General features: G+C 39.4%; 1 protein-coding gene across 29 annotated transcripts in view; it reads right to left on the bottom strand.

The window, feature by feature from the left end:
- LOC102779841 (ankyrin-3-like) overlaps nucleotides 1-18243 on the bottom strand; it is a 184301-nt gene that overhangs the window by 50013 nt on the left and 116045 nt on the right. For 24 of the 29 annotated variants that reach the window (XM_087844839.1, XM_087844858.1, XM_087844856.1 and 21 more), the window contains 13 exons: nucleotides 17981-18079; nucleotides 15428-15625; nucleotides 13148-13246; nucleotides 12881-12979; nucleotides 11854-12051; nucleotides 11431-11529; nucleotides 10061-10159; nucleotides 9869-9967; nucleotides 9688-9783; nucleotides 8969-9041; nucleotides 8243-8302; nucleotides 5210-5245; nucleotides 257-380 (listed from right to left, as the gene is read on the bottom strand). In XM_087844839.1, the coding sequence (XP_087700965.1) occupies nucleotides 257-380; nucleotides 5210-5245; nucleotides 8243-8302; nucleotides 8969-9041; nucleotides 9688-9783; nucleotides 9869-9967; nucleotides 10061-10159; nucleotides 11431-11529; nucleotides 11854-12051; nucleotides 12881-12979; nucleotides 13148-13246; nucleotides 15428-15625; nucleotides 17981-18079 (1379 nt within the window). Of the gene's footprint in view, nucleotides 1-256; nucleotides 381-870; nucleotides 1061-1358; nucleotides 1563-5209; nucleotides 5246-8242; nucleotides 8303-8968; nucleotides 9042-9687; nucleotides 9784-9868; nucleotides 9968-10060; nucleotides 10160-11430; nucleotides 11530-11853; nucleotides 12052-12880; nucleotides 12980-13147; nucleotides 13247-15427; nucleotides 15626-17980; nucleotides 18080-18243 lie in introns of those variants that run through there. The other 5 variants (XM_087844859.1, XM_087844840.1, XM_087844837.1 and 2 more) reach the window with 4 other exon arrangements.

Here is an 18243-nt window from a genome sequence, read left to right as displayed (position 1 = left end):
GGATCTATAAGAGTCGTGGATCTATAAATACTGCTTCTGGGAAAATGCTAAAACAAAACTACAACCGTGGTAATTTTTTTTTAGCCATGGAAATTTTATATTTTTGTAAACCTCCACATTTCTCACAGTCTTTATGGCGGCTGCAATGTTATGTATGTCATAACAACTGATGTTACAATGCTACATGTAGAAAACATACAAAAGCTAGGAACAGACACAGCACAAACGCAAATTGCGGCATGTCATAGCATGTTACCTCTGAGATCGTGCACCAATGCTGAAGCCCATGTAGCCGTCCTGAGGGAGTGAGTCGTCGCCCAGTTCCCGCAGATCCTGGGGGGCCATATATTTGTCCGTGTCCCCCGTCATCGCATCGTCACCTGGTGGTTTAAAACACAGAGAGCGTTAACTTTACAAAAAAGGTTCTGCATACATTTTTACTCTCGTCTACAGCAGGTAATGCCAAAACTTTAAGGTCGCAGTCTCTTCAATCAATAACTGCTTTCTGGGTTTCTTTTAGCAAGTTAGATCTTTAACACAAATGTGTGCTGCCCAGTCAGTTGGCCTTGTTTTTTATCATTCATGCAGACCAAAACACAAACGCACACACACACACACACACACTGGCTCTTTTAGACAGATCAATGCAGCTTCTGCCTACAGGCTGTTTTCCAGTCCAGTTTTGGTTCAACAAACACAAACAAAAGTCCTGCTGTCACTGAAAGCTTTTTGTGTCTGTCTCCTGGGGACAAAGAAATGGTTAACAGTAACAAGTGAAGCTTGGAAACAGCAAATAATTCCACTATCAGGGCTTACAAAACTAACTTTTATATCAAAATAAAGGTACGTTTTTCAGCAGGTTTAACTGACCACAAGAAGAAAATGCTCTCTCTACAGCCGAGCCCCAGGACATCATTGCAAGTATGTTGCAAAGAAGTGGTTAGAAACATACGTTACAGGTGTCGCAAGAAAGCAGGTAGGAGCATGCTATTCCCCTCAGAGGTACAGTAGTTCCTATCCTACTGATGAACCTGTGACTGCAGAGTTAAAAAAGCGAGGGGAGGAGAGCAAGTGCATGCAGGCGGAAAAATGAGGGGAAAGAAAAGGAAGGAATTCCAGCAACCACAAAGCAACAGAGACACCCCCCCCCCCCCCCCCCCCTCCTTCTCGTGTCCCCTCACCCCCTGCTGGTACAGCACCCCTCCCCCTAAACTTTCTCTCTCTTTCTTGCACACACACATATTCACAAACATTTTACAGACCCCATCTGGCCACATTCCAACCCATTCTCCGGGAACCCTTCTCATTTCAGCTTCAGCATGAGCAGAAACCCCCTCCTCAGTTAGCCATAAACTCACCTCCTGCTTTAAAGCACTTCATTCAGCCACGAGTCCAGTTTGGAGGATTTCGTCCCTGAACTAACTTTTCCTCGACTTGTAACCTCCCTTTAGCTCTCTGTCGCTCTCTCCTGCACACACTGTCTATCTTTCTTTCACAGCCCGGCACTCGCACAAACAGATCGGCTTTCTCCCGCCTACCCACCCCACTCCGGGATTATCCAGTGTGTGTGTGTGTGTGTGAGTGTGTGAGTTTCCGAACAGACACCTAGAGCTCACTGCAGGACAGAAATAGTAAGTGGGTGTGTGACTTAGACTTAGACGTCTAACACTGAAACTGGATGTACACATAGAGTGGAATGTACAAACTCTGTTTTCCTTAACTTCCAGTTCTCGATCTTGTGATTTCTATTCGTGCACTGGTTTGTTTACATATCATATTGTATGTCTCTTTAATTTCCAAAGCACTGCTGACTCTGTCTGCCCCCCCTTTTTTATCTCTCCATGTAAATTCTTTGGTGTCAGTCACAAATGACCTCACTCATTCAGCTGCTTTGCATGTCAGAAAGTTGTAACTTTGCCACGTCTTTCCTGAATCAGATATTATGCAAATATCTTATAAAGAACTGGAGCTTGGTAGAAAATTGAAAAGCCATTCCAAGTCCAGCAAAATTTGCTGATAATAATGCAGAGGTTCTAGACTGCAGTATGGGCAGAGTGAGCTTTGGTGACTAAAAGCAACCTTCGCCAAATTTAGCTTAAGATTCTAACAATGTGACTTCTGCCACAACCCACATCAAAACAAAGGATGAAGCAATGCAGATTATACCGGCTGGCACTGACACCGAAGCATCTATAGAGAGACACGAAGGAAATACAGGCATGTATTTATCTGTGCAACAAACCGATGTTGTACATTGTCATGGATAATGCAAATTCTTCACTTGTATACACACTTTTTTAGATTCTAGTCAACAAAACCAATACTCAGTGTATCTGCAGTAGTTGCAATTCAACATGTTATTTTCATGAACATGTTTTCTTTCTACATTATCCCATTATTTTTCAAAGTATTCTGCTGATATGCCTGTTTGCACATAGAACATGTGAAACGGAAATTATCCAAGTCTATTTCTATTCTTTATAAAACAAGAGATTTTTTGAATAAAAACTGCCTTTATTTATTGTATACTTCCCTTTGTTTGCCTTATATGACCTACTGTGCAGAAATTTGGGGGAACACATAGAAAACATATTTGGATTCAATATTTAAATTGCAAAAAAGAGCTATTAGAATAATAAATAAAGTTGGATATAGGGAGTCCACCAACCAGTTTTTTGTAGGATCATCTATGTTAAAATTCATGGACATTATATATTCTAAAACTTATATATAAAAATTATATATCGTGTGGTTAAAAAGAATGTTCCAATTTGTATTTTAAGTATGTTTCAACTAAGAGATGGAAAATATGATTTGAGGGGGTCTTATAAGTTTGAAATGCCTAAAGTGAGAACTAATGTTAAGTATAGATGTGTGTCAGTTTTGGGAGTGAAATTATGGAATGGACTTAATGATGAACTGAAGATGTGTTTTTCTTTGTCATTCTTCAGGAAGATTTTAAAAAATAGTATTATACAAGGTTATAGAAATTTGGTTTGTTAAAAATGGTTTGTGTTGATTTAATTTCTTGATTTATCATTGATTTCTTTTCAAACTGTTATACAACTTATTTATCAATGCTATTTATTTTCTTGGTTAAGGATTTGATTATTTCTATGGGGGTAAGGGATAGGATAAGTATGAGCCATAAGGCTTCAGCCTATTCCTTTTTCGGTTACTGTTTGAGTACTTTTATGTAAAATTATAATCTGTTGTTGTTGTTGTTGTTGACTGAAATAAACATTTCAATTCAAAAATTCAATTCATTCAATTCTATGGACTGCACTGTTAATTTTCAAAAGGACAGTCTACTGTTTTAAAAACATTATCTTTTTCATTTTACCTCCAACCTTCCTGTCTTTTTTTGTAAGTGTTATATTATCCACAATGCTGACAGTCAGTGTTCTGGCTCGAGCCTGATGGATTTTTAAGATCAATACTGACACAGATTTTATCCTATCATTTTGTAAAAGCCAGTATTCTGATATATCAGCCCTTTTTTTATTCAGCTACAAAACATAAACAGATATTGCTCTGTAATATGTAAATTAATTGAAGGGTGTTTCTCCAGTCTTTACTTTTTAAATGTTCATTTATCAGCCAGTTTAAATGTTGGTACAGAAAGACCAGAAAAACAGATAATGCTGGCCAATAATATCGGCCCACTGATACGCCAACGCCTGATTCTTGAACCTCCAAATTAATTCAATTTCAAATTTGCATTTTCTGCCCGTAATAGATGTGGAAGGGTTTATTTGAGGTAACATTTAGGCAGTAAACAGAATCTGACTTTGGAAAAATCACTGGAGAATGTTTTCAAACTTTAGGGCCCTTGGGTATTAAGAAAAGCATCAAGTTTTTGTAATGCATTTTAAAGCCAAGAAGCAAATCTGTTCATGCTGACCATTTATGTGCCACATGTCCAAACACTTTCTATCTAAGGCTGTATTAAAAACTTGAAGCCCCCAGATAATTAAATATTGAGGGTTAGTGAACGTGCCGGAGGCGCACACAAAACTTTCCAAAACCACAAAACACCTTTCACATAGTGGCTTTCACCCATATTGAAAAATTTACTCCCCATTTAAAAAGCTGAAAAGCTACTTCTTGTTTGTTGATTCCAGCTGTTTATGTAAGTTTTCTTTTGAGTTTATTACATACTTGTACTAGAAAGCCACAATCTGTTTGCAAGCTTCTCCAAAGCATGAGAGCTGCACACACACTTGTAGCTCACTTCAGGGGCGATTTATAACCTGCAGTTTGGTAAAAGTTTGAGTCTTTTTTTTCTAAAGTTTACCAAAGACTGCTTGGATGGCTTCCCATAATTACTTGTCGTAGCCTTCTCAAATTCTCAAAGGTACTATGAAGAAAACAGCTGTAAAGGAAACTCTGATCTCATGAGTTTTAGTACCTAAAAACTCGGAAACACTGACTCTTTCTGTTACTGTTCTGGGAACATTTGAGTGAAACTGGGAGGAGATCAATAATGCAAGTGACTCATCACAATGACAGAATGCCATCCCTTGAATACAGTGATAACACCAGCATTGTTGGGCAGCTCATGTCTGAAAGAAGGTTCTTATTTGCAGCCTATTAATCAGTTCTATTACATAAATGAACAGGTTGTCCTCCTTAAATGACAGGTTGCTATATTTAGCTATATTTACAATGTGAATTGGCAAAACTTCAGACAGGAATAAAGGGCCAAAGATGGAAAAAAGACATTAAAATCAGTCACTACATTGGTTATTGGTCATAAATTGAATACCGACATGCTGTGTGTATCTTTTACCCTTTAAATCCTTTAACCAACTTTAACTGACTTTACTGGTCTGGAAAATCTCTCACGAAGGCAAAGTTTACAAATTGCACAGGGGTGTCCTGATTTAGATCATGTGTGTTACTGGAGATGTTAAACACCATTCCTCCACTGGTATGCGAGCTTGAGAGTGTGTATTTGTGCGCGTTGAGTTGCCCTCGTTATATTTTTAGATCAAAAATTAAACACGGACACACTGCTGAAGCTCTACAACCAAAACAAGCACTGCACGAAGTCAGCGTGAAGGCAAGTCATGCACATATGTATGAAATCTTTTTTTTTTTAATACCAACAAAATCACACACAGTGTTTAGTCGCATCAGTTCAGCTGTGCCAGTTCACGCTGGGTGTTAGAGTTAGTTACAACAAGATCACTTTCGTTTGACTTACAGGAATAGCTGATGCAGATATTTCCAACATCCATTTCTGTTTAAACACAAGCAGAATCACGTTTGACCATTTCCGTCTACATTTGGAAACACACCGTATAAAAGATGGACCTAGCTTCCAGCTCTCAAAAGAGGAAACTATTTTATGACCAGTAGGGGGATGACTCTTTTCCTTGAAAAAAACACTTTTGGTTATACAAGTCTGCAGAGGTTTGCTGTGTAACGTCACCTTTCTCAAAACTTATCCGTCCTAAAAACATGTGCATTTCCAGACTGGTTGGCAAGGGGTTCCTGGTTGTAGCTAGGAGAAATCAGTCTCAAAGACTGGCGCAATGACAATGTTCTTGCGATTGCTTTCATTTCTAGTATATTGCCAAAGTCATCTGTAGTTTGCACGGAAGATACCAACTCGTCTGCATACACTTTGTAGCAAAACTTGACGGGCTCCATTTTTTGCTTGTGTAGTTTCACTACCACCTGAAGAGTAGCCGAGTGTCTGCAGAGAAGTTGGTGTCCTCCAAATAATCTATGGGCAACCTTGGCAATCTGCAAGCAACCAAAGCAATCCCAACAAGGTTTTTGACATCCGTTCAGGAAATGCACATTTTTTCCTCTCACAACCAGTGGTTTCAGACTGGTCTCACACTAACTTACACTGTCACCAGGACTATCACACATCAAAAATGGCAGAAAATTTAACATCACATGGTTAGCAGGCACGTGTCTGCAACAACTAAACAGGAAAATTGCCCTTAGCTCCCTTACTTTGGGACCTCGGTATTATGTAATAGACTAATTCGCTAGTTTTTGGGACAAAGTAAATGAAAGATGTAGTTCATTATGTAAATTATTAAGAGGAGTATTAACTAGGGTATGCTCACTGGGTAATGACTTGTCAATCTCAAGTCAGATCCACACTTTGCTTACATCCTATTTCAAAAAGCTAGAAGGCAGAGGCGAGATTTGTGTATGATCACATTACACCAGCCTTCCCCATATGGAAAAGATATATATAAATCTTATAAAGTTTGTATCTGTCTTGTGTGAAACTTGTATGAAAAGCATACAAGAGTGAAAACAGATATAAGATCCCTTGAAGAATTATATAATGAAACTTGTATGTTTTGGATACTTACTAAAACAATATATGAAAGTAATGAGAAAGTGGCCACTTTCATGAGTAAATCATATAAGTTTTTAGTATTTCTTTTCCATATGTGTCGTTTTTATCAGTTGCCATCTCATCTCTTTTTATATCCTATTTTCCTTCAAAAAATTCAAATTTCTAGTGCAAACTTGACCCAGTAAAACTCAGTAAAACTCAGTAAAACTCACTGTGAGGTCACCAGAATATCAAGACATAGAGCTAAACTGTATTTACATTTCATTAAGTACACTGTATTTGACATCAGCAGAGGTTTTCTAGTAATTTTGTGATATATTCACACTACTGCAGGAAAGTGAACTGTTAAAAGTAGATTACATTTCTGCAAGTTGCTGATATTTATCCACTGTAAACTACAGAAACCATGAAGCGTGTGACAAGCTAAAAATGAAAGCCTATCATTGGAAAAACACCACAGGGGGGAGGACGAGCCAAGCCCTCCCCCTAAAAAAAAAGAAATCTACTGATCATTAATTCCCTGTCTGTTTGTCATCGGGCACTGGTGGTCAAGAGCTCAAGTTCAGATCCTTTTGAGCCCTACAGGAGTCTAAAAAAAGAGTAGAAAAGAGTAAACACACACACACTGCAGCAGCTGCTTCAGTGTGTTTGCTTTGGCCTGAACGTGTGAAACTACAATGACAAGCCCACGAAGACAAAGGATCAAGTGTATGTGTATTCTACTCCACGGTGTGAAAAGAAATCTGTTACACACTTCCCGACGCTCCACATCCAGACAGTTGGCATGGCAACCGGCAGAGAGGCATATCCCCTGCATTTGGTTGCACAAAAGTACAGGAGGTTTCACAAAAATGCAGTGTGTGCGGGTGGAAGGGGGAAGGCGGCAGGGGAAAGTACTCAAGTACAGCGTGGTGTCGCACACATGCATGAATGAAGAACAAAAGTTTTGGAAAAATACTGAAGAAGAGAGTAGTGCCATTTTAAAGCCATACCAGTGACATGAACAATTTACAGACCTCAACAACTGTTAAAATATTAAATAATTTAGCTTGGAGTGCCTTTACCACACTATACCATGCATTTCATGAATTTTGAAACGACATGTGAAAGGTTTGCAGAGCCCATGCCAAAGTTAGTGATTCTGAGTAACTGAAAACACTGCTTCTAGTGTCACGTCAATAAATCACCCTCATCACATCATAAGTTTAAGACATCCACAGTGCTGTGACTTCACTATATTCACAATAAAACAAACATAATTCTTTTCTAATATGGTTGACATCGGAGCTTTTTCCTAGCAACCAGATATATGAAATACTCCAAAAACCAAACTGGAGGAGGTAAAAACATGGCACATTAATACAACTAATTGATGATTATTTAAAGAAAAATTCTGTCTTGTTACCTGCTTAACCTTAACGAAATATAGTAGCCTGAAACTGACATTATAAGACAAAACATGTGTTAAACATGTAAGCATAGATGAGCGTTTTGTGGCACTTTTTCCCCCAATTCTATTGCTAGTATCCACCTCTATCTCCTTCAAGGTTAATTTGATTTCAAGTGCATCCCAGCATATTGCAACTTTTAGACATTTATTAGTCTTTTGCAAGCAGACATAAATGACAAAGACACCTTTGTGCATTTTGACAGACAAAAAAAGGTGAAAAAAAGGATCTGCAGTATCGAAACATTTTTCCTCAAAATAGCATTATTAATCTGTAGCATAATACAGGCTGTTTTACATGTGAGTTATAATTTATTTTGAATGAATCGTGATTCCACTGTGACACAAGAAAAGCAAGAGACTGGAAATAGTTAGAACAAATGAGTGACGCGTTAGAGAAGGGTTGTAAAAGGAAATGCTTTAAAGAACAAAAAAAATGTAGAAAGATTAAAAAAATAAAATACCTTCTTCCACATCAGAAAAATAGTCCTCTGTGATCATTTCGGGAATATTGGCTTTATACACTGTGTGTTTGAATGAAGGAAAGACAAAAAAAAAGAACCAAAAATAGATGGAGAAATCATATTCACATCAAAATCATAGGAAAAGGAAGAACTGAAAATAAACGTGATTATTATTATTAAATGTTTTAGTTCCATTTGTTACATTGAAAATATCAAAATAAAGTTTCCAATCATGCACACGATTGTATGTCACGTCACAATTTGGACTCAAATTTAGAAGTTTTAAGTTGTTTTTTTTAATGTTATATTTGAGATATGGAACTCATAGATTTTAGATAGTAACCTGAAATTTTGACTTAGTAATGTAAAAAACATGTGTTGCTTTGGGGGGGTTTCAGTGGCAGAAACAAACCTTTCAATGATCAAATTAAAAAATAAACAAATAAACATACTGATGAAGAACAACAGCAGGTTTTTTCTTCTGAATTACTCAGAAGAAGTAGAAGCAACACAAAATCTTTCATTGACAATAAAAACAAAATAGAGGGAAATCTAACAATGACAGTACAGTGCTGAAATATTCACTTATTCCAGCCACAAAAGCAAATGTGACCCAAGCTGATATTTTAAAGAATTTGTCTCTCTTCAGGTTGCAAAGACAAATCTTGCCTTGATATTTATACAACAATAGCATTACTTTAAAAATGCTGTTAAGCACAACTGTACCTTCATCATCGGACATGTCCAGCACCTCGTTCATGGTCTCGGGGACATTCATTTTGTGCTTCTCGATTACAGTCTGTTGAACAGAAACACGCTCTTAATATCATGACAGTAACTTTACCAAAGTACACGTAATCCAGATTTCTATCCCAGTACAACAGCATCTCTATTCCTGCACCGTTTACTGTGAAAATGTTCCAGTAACTTTGCATTTCTATGTTTATGTAGGTCTTTTCTTTCATGTTATTTTTTTAATGTAGCAATACAAACTTATGTGTGCAAATAATAATTCAAAATGTTCTAGAAAGCCTTTGACAGTAGCTTTTATATAGATATATTTTTTATGTCTGTGAAGGCTCTCAGTCATCCAGGTCATCGTAGTCTATGGAGCTTGGAAAGAAAAGCGTCTGGACTTCTTAAAGAACTTAAAGAAGTCCAGACGCTTTTCTTTCCAAGCTCCATAGAATAAAGTTTTTTAAACACTATCTTAGGCCAGTGCCTTCAATGCTTCTGTTTTTGTGAAGTAACTGTCTGTTACTTCACTGTTAATGCCTGAGGCATTTCAAGATAGCTGCTAAGCGGCAGGAACTGCCTCTAGGATTCAGATTTAAGTATAACTACTACTAAGTTTAAGTATAACTGTATCTATACAGTTAGATACAAGTAAACTATTGAGAAGCCATATTAAACCATACATCACACTCTTTTAAACACATACACACCTGAGTGGTCAGAGTCTCCTCTGTGACCACCTTGAGTGTGTCCACAACAGAGATATAGCCAAGCCTCCTTGCAATGGACAGAGCGCTGTTTCCATTCTGGACAAGTAATAAAAAATGATGAGAATTTGTTTTGAAACTAAAAACAAATGAATAAATATTTCAGATTTCTGAGCGTACTGACATTAGTGAGTTCATTGGGCGATGCTCCATGGTGTAACAGCAAGTTGATGATGTGTGTGTGTCCCTGCTGTGCAGCCTGATGGAGAGGTGTGTAGCCGTTCTGCGGAGGAGGGATGACAGAGAGCGTTAGGAGATGCTCACAGAGACAGAAAATCAGTGGCGTATGGTGAATATACACGAAAATAACAGTTACCTTTGTCTTGGCGTTGACCTTCGCCTGATTTTTCAGCAGAAAGTTAACCATCTTCACGTTGCCATAGTGACAGGCCACATGAAGTGGAGTGTATCCAAGCTGATGAAAAAGAAATGTAACTTCTGTTAGCACAAATTACAAATAGCATACACTGAAGCCAAAAGGCAGGGAGAGCAGGTGCAAGACCCCCCTAAATGACAACAGATATGACGCTCAAATCAAAAATACCACATATGACATAAGATGGAAAACTTGGGGTAGAGGTGGGTTGGAAAGAGGCTTGCAGAGGTAGCAGCAGATGAGCTGTCAGCTGATTGTGGCCTATGTGAATTAACAGTCTTCCCAAGTCCCTTTATAAAACAATAAGACCCCATGAGAAACTGGTGAGGATAACTGATTTCTGTATGGCCTATGAGGATTTTTGCCCTGTGACAACCTAATGTTCAGACTGCTTCAGTACCCACACTTGGAGACAAGAGCTCATTTATTTTGTCTGAAAATTAAGCTGAGTGTAAACTGTGAACATTTAAGCAGCTGCACGTGAAACATGTCCAAAGCAACCCAAAACAGTTGTTCTGCCGTGCGGTTTGAAGTTGACACTCTAACACTGTTTCATAAGGTCTGAAATTCAAGTTGACTGTCTCACAGAGTAAAAGCTATATTTCCAAGATAAAGGCAAATGGAAGCGAGAGGAGGAAAAATAGGCAAAATTCAATGTCTGAATTCCTACAAAGAAGGAAATTTAGTTAATTTGCAGCAGCAGAAGCTTTGTTTGTATGATGCTTCCTCCAGCTGTTGCCATTTCCGAGCCAAGGAGGTCACGACATGGAAACACATAGCAGAGGTATTCCAGCTGTGCACACCATAGCTTGCAATTACCAATCTTATATTTATAAAGCAACAATATTAGACAGGGTGGACTGCAATTAACTTTAAAGACTGCTGAAATCACACAGTGTTTATGCGCCTTTAAGGGAGGCTATAAAAGAACGATATCGTTTATTTTTGTTCTTGTTCATTTCAGTCCGTGTGCGAGTTCTGCAAAAGACTCAAAGGCTGGACATGATTCAGCAGCTGTTAATGTCTAAATAAGTTCTGGCAGGATTTTTGCGCTTCTTGATGGCATTTTAAAATCACATCTTTTTAAAAATTACAAGGCATGTGTTTAATTATTCAATTATCCTATTAAAAATAGAAATGTGTCACTTTTGTGGGAACCTGCCTTGTCAAAAATACAAAAAGTGAGAGCACTGGCACAGACCAAAGCCCAAACCCCAAATGATACTTAATTTACAGCGGTGAAGTGGCAAGATACGCAAATCCACTTTGCAAATAACTTTAATCCAAAGACATGAGGAGGCTATCATTACCTTGGTCTCTGGATCTATGAAGGCTCCTTGGTTGCACAAGACCTCAGCAACATTGACTTTATCCTCCTGGGCAGCCAGGTGAAGTGGAGTCAAACCAGACTGAAGGTACAGAAACAAAGAAATACAGTCAAATACACAAATGACAGAAGAGTGCTGAATACAGTAGAGTTTGACTGAGACAGCTTGAAAGGAAGCCGTTTAAGACAAAATGACAGGTTTGCACATCACGGTAATGAAGCACAAAAAGAAATAACCATCAAAATAACAGAGTTCTGGATAAACAAATATTATTTGTGTAAGTAAAATCAAGGCCCTGCCTGTTAGACACGTGTCGAGGGAACACAGACACAAATACACTGCAAACATTAATCTTCTGTCATTGCACGTCAGCCAGAGATCTACACACTAATAAAGGGAAAACACCTTATTGCCCATGTGAATAGGAGCGTCCCGAGCCAGCAGCAGCGTCACAATGTCCACGTTTCCTTCCTGCGCTGCAAGGTGCAGGGGAGTGATGCCCTGCCGCGTTACAGAGTTGGTAGAGGCGCTGTATTCCAGTAAGGTGGTCGTTATCTCCATCTGATTCTTCTTAGCTGCAATATGTAGTGGAGTGTAACCATTCTGGAAAGCAGAGAACGGGAAAATTTACAGTTTTTCTTTTATAATTGAGGTAAGTCACATTTTGTCTTTGCAGAAGACAAAAACTCTGTAACCCTAACCCTGGTTCAATGTTCCACAGAATTAATGTAGCACTCTTGACCCTTCATGATGGCTGGTAATTGTAATAATTACAATGCTAACTGTACAAGAAAAAAGATGACAGGGGGGGGGACAAAAAAGGAGACTGAGAATCTTATTTATTTCCCTCTTCCAAATTGAAGAGAAAGTAGCATGTATATATACCAGAGGAAAGAGGAACCACTTGTATTGATCCTTGTTCTTATGCAGCAAGGAAACTGGGCATGAGTGATGGATATTCGGTAGTTTGAGAGGATTTGCTTCATTTGTAAAGAAACTTATTTGTAACTTTTGTCTGCAACCAATAAAATTCCCAGTGGAGAGGTTCTCCAGGCCAGCACGGTTGGCAGAAGCCAAGTTGGAGATGCTATATGCTTCTAAATATCTACCTAGTGGTGAAGAGCAATATTTTTAAGCTTCATTTATGTCCCGAGCCTGAAGATATTTGCCTTAAAGGATTAAAAAAATGCATCCCTTCAGTGTTCTACTAGAAAATATTGGACCCTTGTTGACTTCCGCAGGAGCTCTACCAAAATAGATGATGATAGAGTGGAAGGGCAATCTAATCAGCATGTGGAGCACAGTGTAATTGCATGTAATTGGCCGGATGAATCTAGGTCAGTGTGCTCTCATCCTGAGCCAAAGTGAGGGGTTTTAGTGCTTTGTAGGAACATTCGATTTGACCTCCACTGACAGTTTGATTGACTCTTACCTTTGCAGCAGCGTGCGGTGAGGCTCCCTGGTTGAGCAAGAGCAGCGCCACCTTCTGGTTATCATAGTGTGCTGCTACATGCAGTGGAGTTAGTCCACTCTGAACACACATACACAACCATTGTTAGACGGTGATTTATCATACATGTCGTGGAGAGCAGCTGGAGCAGAGGTGACGTGGAAAGCATTGTGAAAGCTACACCAGCGATGACAGCTGAGGCGATACTGATCAATATAAGTCTCTCTCAGATGCACAAACATGCATTACCTTTCCAGCAGCATCAGGCTGAGCGTTCTTCTGCAGCAGCAGGTTGGCCACCTCGATTTTCCCATATTTTGCTGCGACGTGCAAAGGAGTGAAGCCCTTCTGCGGAAACACAAAGGAACATTACACCTAATTTAATACAGTTACCGTAATTGTCGGGCTATAAGCCGTTACTTTTTGCACAAGCTTTGAACCCTGCGGCTTTTAGTCAGGTGCGGCTTTTCTATGGATTGTCCGTAATTTTTGTCACATCGTAAGACGATTTGTTTTGTTTGTTCCGCTGTTGTACGGCACTACGTTGCCTGGCGGAAGGGCATGTGATCAGATACACAGTATCGGGATTCAAGAGTGGTATGTTGGTCACATGTCCATCCGCCAGGCAATATAGTGCCGTACAAGTAGCGCGAAAAACAAACTTCAAAGTAGCGCTACCCGTTCAGTGGGAGGCGTGGATGACGAGCGGCGATAAACTTGCGAAAAGCAAGTTATGCTCAACTCCACCGGTGGAATCTGACAGCGTGGAAAAGTGTGAAAACATCCACGATCACCAACGGATTTCGAAGAGCTGGACTGCTGCATGATGGAGAGGAGGACACCGCTACGGCCCTTCTGAGGGTGTTCGACTCTGACACTGACAACGAGGATTTGTTTGGTTTTGAAAGTGACAACGAAGGAAAGAAGCTGAGAGTGGAGGACGAAGCCATCCTGAGCCTGTTCATATCTGACACTGGAGAAGAGGACTTTGATGGTTTTAGTGCGCAGGAAGAGCCTAAAAGGTAGGCCGAATCTATTTTTCTGGTGTGCTGTAGGTTATTGTTATGTACTACATTTGTTACTCATTTATGAAGCACAGTACATGTTTCATACTTGTAATTACCGGTACTTGTGCATATACCTAAAAAGTTATGCAAATATGTACCCATAACTTGTTTTTCAAAATATTAATAAAAGGGGTGTGTCTCCAAACAGCCATCTCTTTCCTGACAATTCCCTTTGTGCATATTCTCTTACATATGATAAGTCAACATTGAAACACCTGCGGCTTTTAGTCAGGTGCGGCTAATGTATGTACAAAACAGGATTTTCCCCTGATTTTAGCTTGTGCGGCTAATATTCAGGTGCGCTTTGTAGTCCGGGAAATACGGTACTTCTTCTCCCATGACTCATTTTCTACACATGGCAGCCGAACAGACCACATGTGTTTAATCATAAAGTAAGCGAGCAATTTTCAGGATTATGTCATGACAACATGGAGAACTGCCCCCTTGGTCCTTAAACACAAATCAGCACAGGGTGGAGAAACTTAGTGCTTGATTTAGATTCTTTAGCTGTGAGGGAACACAGATTCAAAAACCATGATCATGGTTCAGAATCGGGCCTGTAGATGTTTGTATGGAAAGACGGAGGAAGCTAATGGGATGTAGAGATGGGAGTTTAACTGCAACTCGATTAAATTAAGCCTCACTGAGATTTGGGACATATGTGTGCGTCATATGTCTTTTACATTGAGTACAAGTTACTGCAGCTCCAAACAAGGTAAGATTTGAAAACCATGTCATGCACATAACCTAAGAAGCAAGTCTTACACTTCTGGTTTTACAATTGCATCACAGTCTTTAAAGCTGATGTGAATTTAGTGGACTTTCTAACGGGCGGAGCAACTTAAAAACAAAGCGAACATCTGAAGCCTGTTGCTAAATTTTCTGATTCATCCAGACATTGCTAAAAATTACCTGGTCTGTCTTTAAAGAGTTAAAAATACGTGGCCATAAAATGCTCTGCTGAAACGTAAATTGATGCTTTTGAAATGAGTAACTGACGTGGAAAACTGAGCCAAAAGTCGACAAAGGCTTCTCCAGCAACAGCATTTTCAGACTCTATACTCTTACTTTGTCCACAACCTTATTATGACACATCTTTTCCACTGGCAGACTGTCAGCTATAACTGGTATTCCACAATCATGTAACTTCACTTAGTCAGAATGTTGCAAAAACCCTGTAGAATTCATACATTAACATTTTCCAAGCTTTCCCAGGATGAGACAGGACAACCATCAGGTTACCAGCTGCAAGGATGCAAATCTAGCTGATCTGCAACAGGATAAAACCTCCTCTCTGTCTTCAGCAGATTGAATTAAAGTTTTTGGACTAGTTTATGAGTATAAGCATATAAGCCATCAGTGTCTGTGTGAGTACCGATTTACTAGTTTGCCTGCACAATATGTTTGTGTGCATCTGTGGGTTTGAATAATAATTTTGTTTATGTGCAAGTTTCATATTTACCTTAGTAGTAATGCCCAGACTAGCTCCATGGTCCAGCAGCGTTGCAGCTATATCTCTGTGCCCCTCTCTGGCGGCTAGGTGTAGGGGAGTGTATCCAGAGTTGGTCGTGGCATCCGGGTATGCTCCGTTCGCCAGGAGCTGCTGCACAATATCTTGCTTACCAAGACGGCTTGAGATGTGCAGAGGAGTCTGGTCATCCTGATAGAAAAATCAAGCAAAAAACACCTTTTATTATTAAAAAGGACCAACATTTGGGCTACGTTCACACTGCAGGTCTTAATGCTCAATTTTTTTGTCTGCTCGTTCACACTACAAATAAAATGCGACAGCAAATGCGCTCCAGTGTGAACGCTCAAAGCGGCCGAATGCGCAAAAGAAGACTTCACACACAACGCGCTCTGTTTAGACCCAGAGCAAACAGTATTGTTTGACAGATGGCCGTTAATATAAAGACTTTGCTTTAAGTTATTTTGTTATTTACATAATAATGTAAATAACCTTATAATGATCCTTATTGCTGTTTTAGAGGAGCGGTGCTTCAAAGGATAGTTGCAGATTTCTGTCAGAATCTGCAGATTATACAGTACAAATAAAATGTTCACGTTTCTCCAACGTTGTCTTCCCAACAGTTTCACTAACATCTACACGGGATGGCCAGGAAGCGTTCGCGATGTCTTCTTGGGCGCTGATAATTGGCGTTTGTCTTGTGTCGGTGACGTAAAAGACGGATTTAATGCGACCTGACCGTTCAAACAGCAGTCGGTTTCTAAAACATCGGATATGTATCAGATTCAGTACCACATACGAAAGTGACCCAGATCGGATTTGAAAATATCGGATTTGCGCCGTTCACACTGTCATAGCATGATTGGATATGGGTCGCATAGGGTCAAAAAAAATCGGATTTGATGCGCTTTCGCCTGCAGTGTGAACGTAGCCTTAGAGTCATGTTTCTGGACAAGATGCAGCCCACTTAACAAATGTTAGGAAATCTCTGGCTCCATCTGCTAAACGCGCCAACTGCATTTTTGTTGTTTTGCAGTGACATTCAAAAAAGAAAACGAAAAACACATTTGCAACTTAAACAGCAAGACAATGAGCAGAAACTTGCCATAAAGCAAGAGAAAGCAAACAAGGACACAGATTCACAGCTGAAGACTCTTCAGTGACCCCTCTTATGTTTTCACATTGTTTATATTGAAGAAATATTTGCACAAATATATTGGAATATATCCCTCATTTTTAAATTTAATGCAATGTACTTCACAAGCTATTGAGCATTTTAAATGCAACACACTGCTCACCTCCACATCCCCTTAGGAGTAATATATATTCGACTAAACATGTGATAGACTGCAAACAAAGCATCTGAAGCTGCTCTAGTGAACAAATTATGGTAGAAAATCAAACATTATTATTGGCTCATGGTGGATAACATGCAACATGTTACATATTTGCAGCAGGCAAATATTGGCTAATAATATTATCCAAGGAATATATCAGTTGGGATCTATTGGAAAGAATTTATTTCATCATCATATTGTTACAGGTACAGGGAACCCTCTTACTTTTCATAGCAGTGCAGGACAGGGACATGAATAACTTATTAGAAGTCACATTATTTGTCCTGTGAGCTCCAGGAGATTGTTCTTTGTGTACAGGCTCTGATCAGCTGACCTGTGTTGTTGCTGCTGGCTCTCCTGGAGGTTTTTTTTTGCTCTTTTTGGATTTACTAAACTGAATTCTACTACATGAGCAGATGCGGTATGCGCTAATATGGCTGCTTTCCATCTGCTGGCCAGTTTAAAGGTGGATTTTGGGAACTGATGACTTCTCCTTTTGACTTAAGCTCACAGTGACCACAGATACCACAGTCTTCTCTGCACCAGTCCAACACAGTCCATTACTGTAAACTGAACCACAATGCTGGAAATCGCCCAGTTCAACATGCACTTACTGCCTGTGCATCTCACAAAACCTTATTATCTTTCAATATATTGTATAAGACATTTCCCAGTAAATAACCAGATATCTTTAGCAGCACATTTGCTGAGTCAAAGTCACACTAACATAATAGCAACTCTGTTTATCATGACTGCTCTTTTGTAGCTCTGAGTAGATTGTAGATCCTTGCGAAAAACAGCCTCGTGTAACTAGAATTTTTACTCCTATTTGTATCCAAAAATGCATAAAAGGACAAACAAGAAAAATGATTTATGAAGAGTGTGCAGGTGAAGCATAAGGCAACATTATTTTTAATTTGTTGATTATTGCAGCTGCTCACATAAAAGAACTGCAACACATAAAAAACAGACTCACTTGATATTATTATGTATGAAATGCACACCAGGTAGCATTTCTTAATAAATTAAGCTGACAGAAAGTTTTTCTGAATAATTTTGACCCATGACTGTAACTTTTCAGTAATTAAACATGTGCAAAGACACATTACATAAGCATACAAACACACACTTGCGCTCACACTTAGTGGCTCAAATGCCCAGGCGCATATAAACACCAGATAATCGTTACTGATTGAGAGTGATGCTCTACCTTGGCCTTGGCGTCGACTCGTGCTCCGTTCTGAATCAGATACCGGACCACATTGGACTGTCCCGCCCTCGCTGCCATGTGGAGTGCCGTCTCCCCCCTCTGAAGCACACGCAGAAAACGAGGGATGGATAGTTATTCCAAAGTTTTGAATGTTACTCTTTCTTTGGAAACACCCTCATACAAAAAAACTTCTTTTTGTGAAGACGTACACTGGGAAGGAGTGGCTGACAAAGAGAAAGAGCCAGATAGACCCCCTCGCTCGC

The sequence above is a fragment of the Neolamprologus brichardi genome, chromosome 8, assembly GCF_056152115.1.
Source record: "Neolamprologus brichardi isolate AB-2024 chromosome 8, ASM5615211v1, whole genome shotgun sequence".
Classification (NCBI taxonomy): Eukaryota; Metazoa; Chordata; class Actinopteri; order Cichliformes; family Cichlidae; genus Neolamprologus; species Neolamprologus brichardi.
Note: the sequence above shows the minus strand (reverse complement) of the source record. Positions and strands in the feature narration are given on the sequence as shown.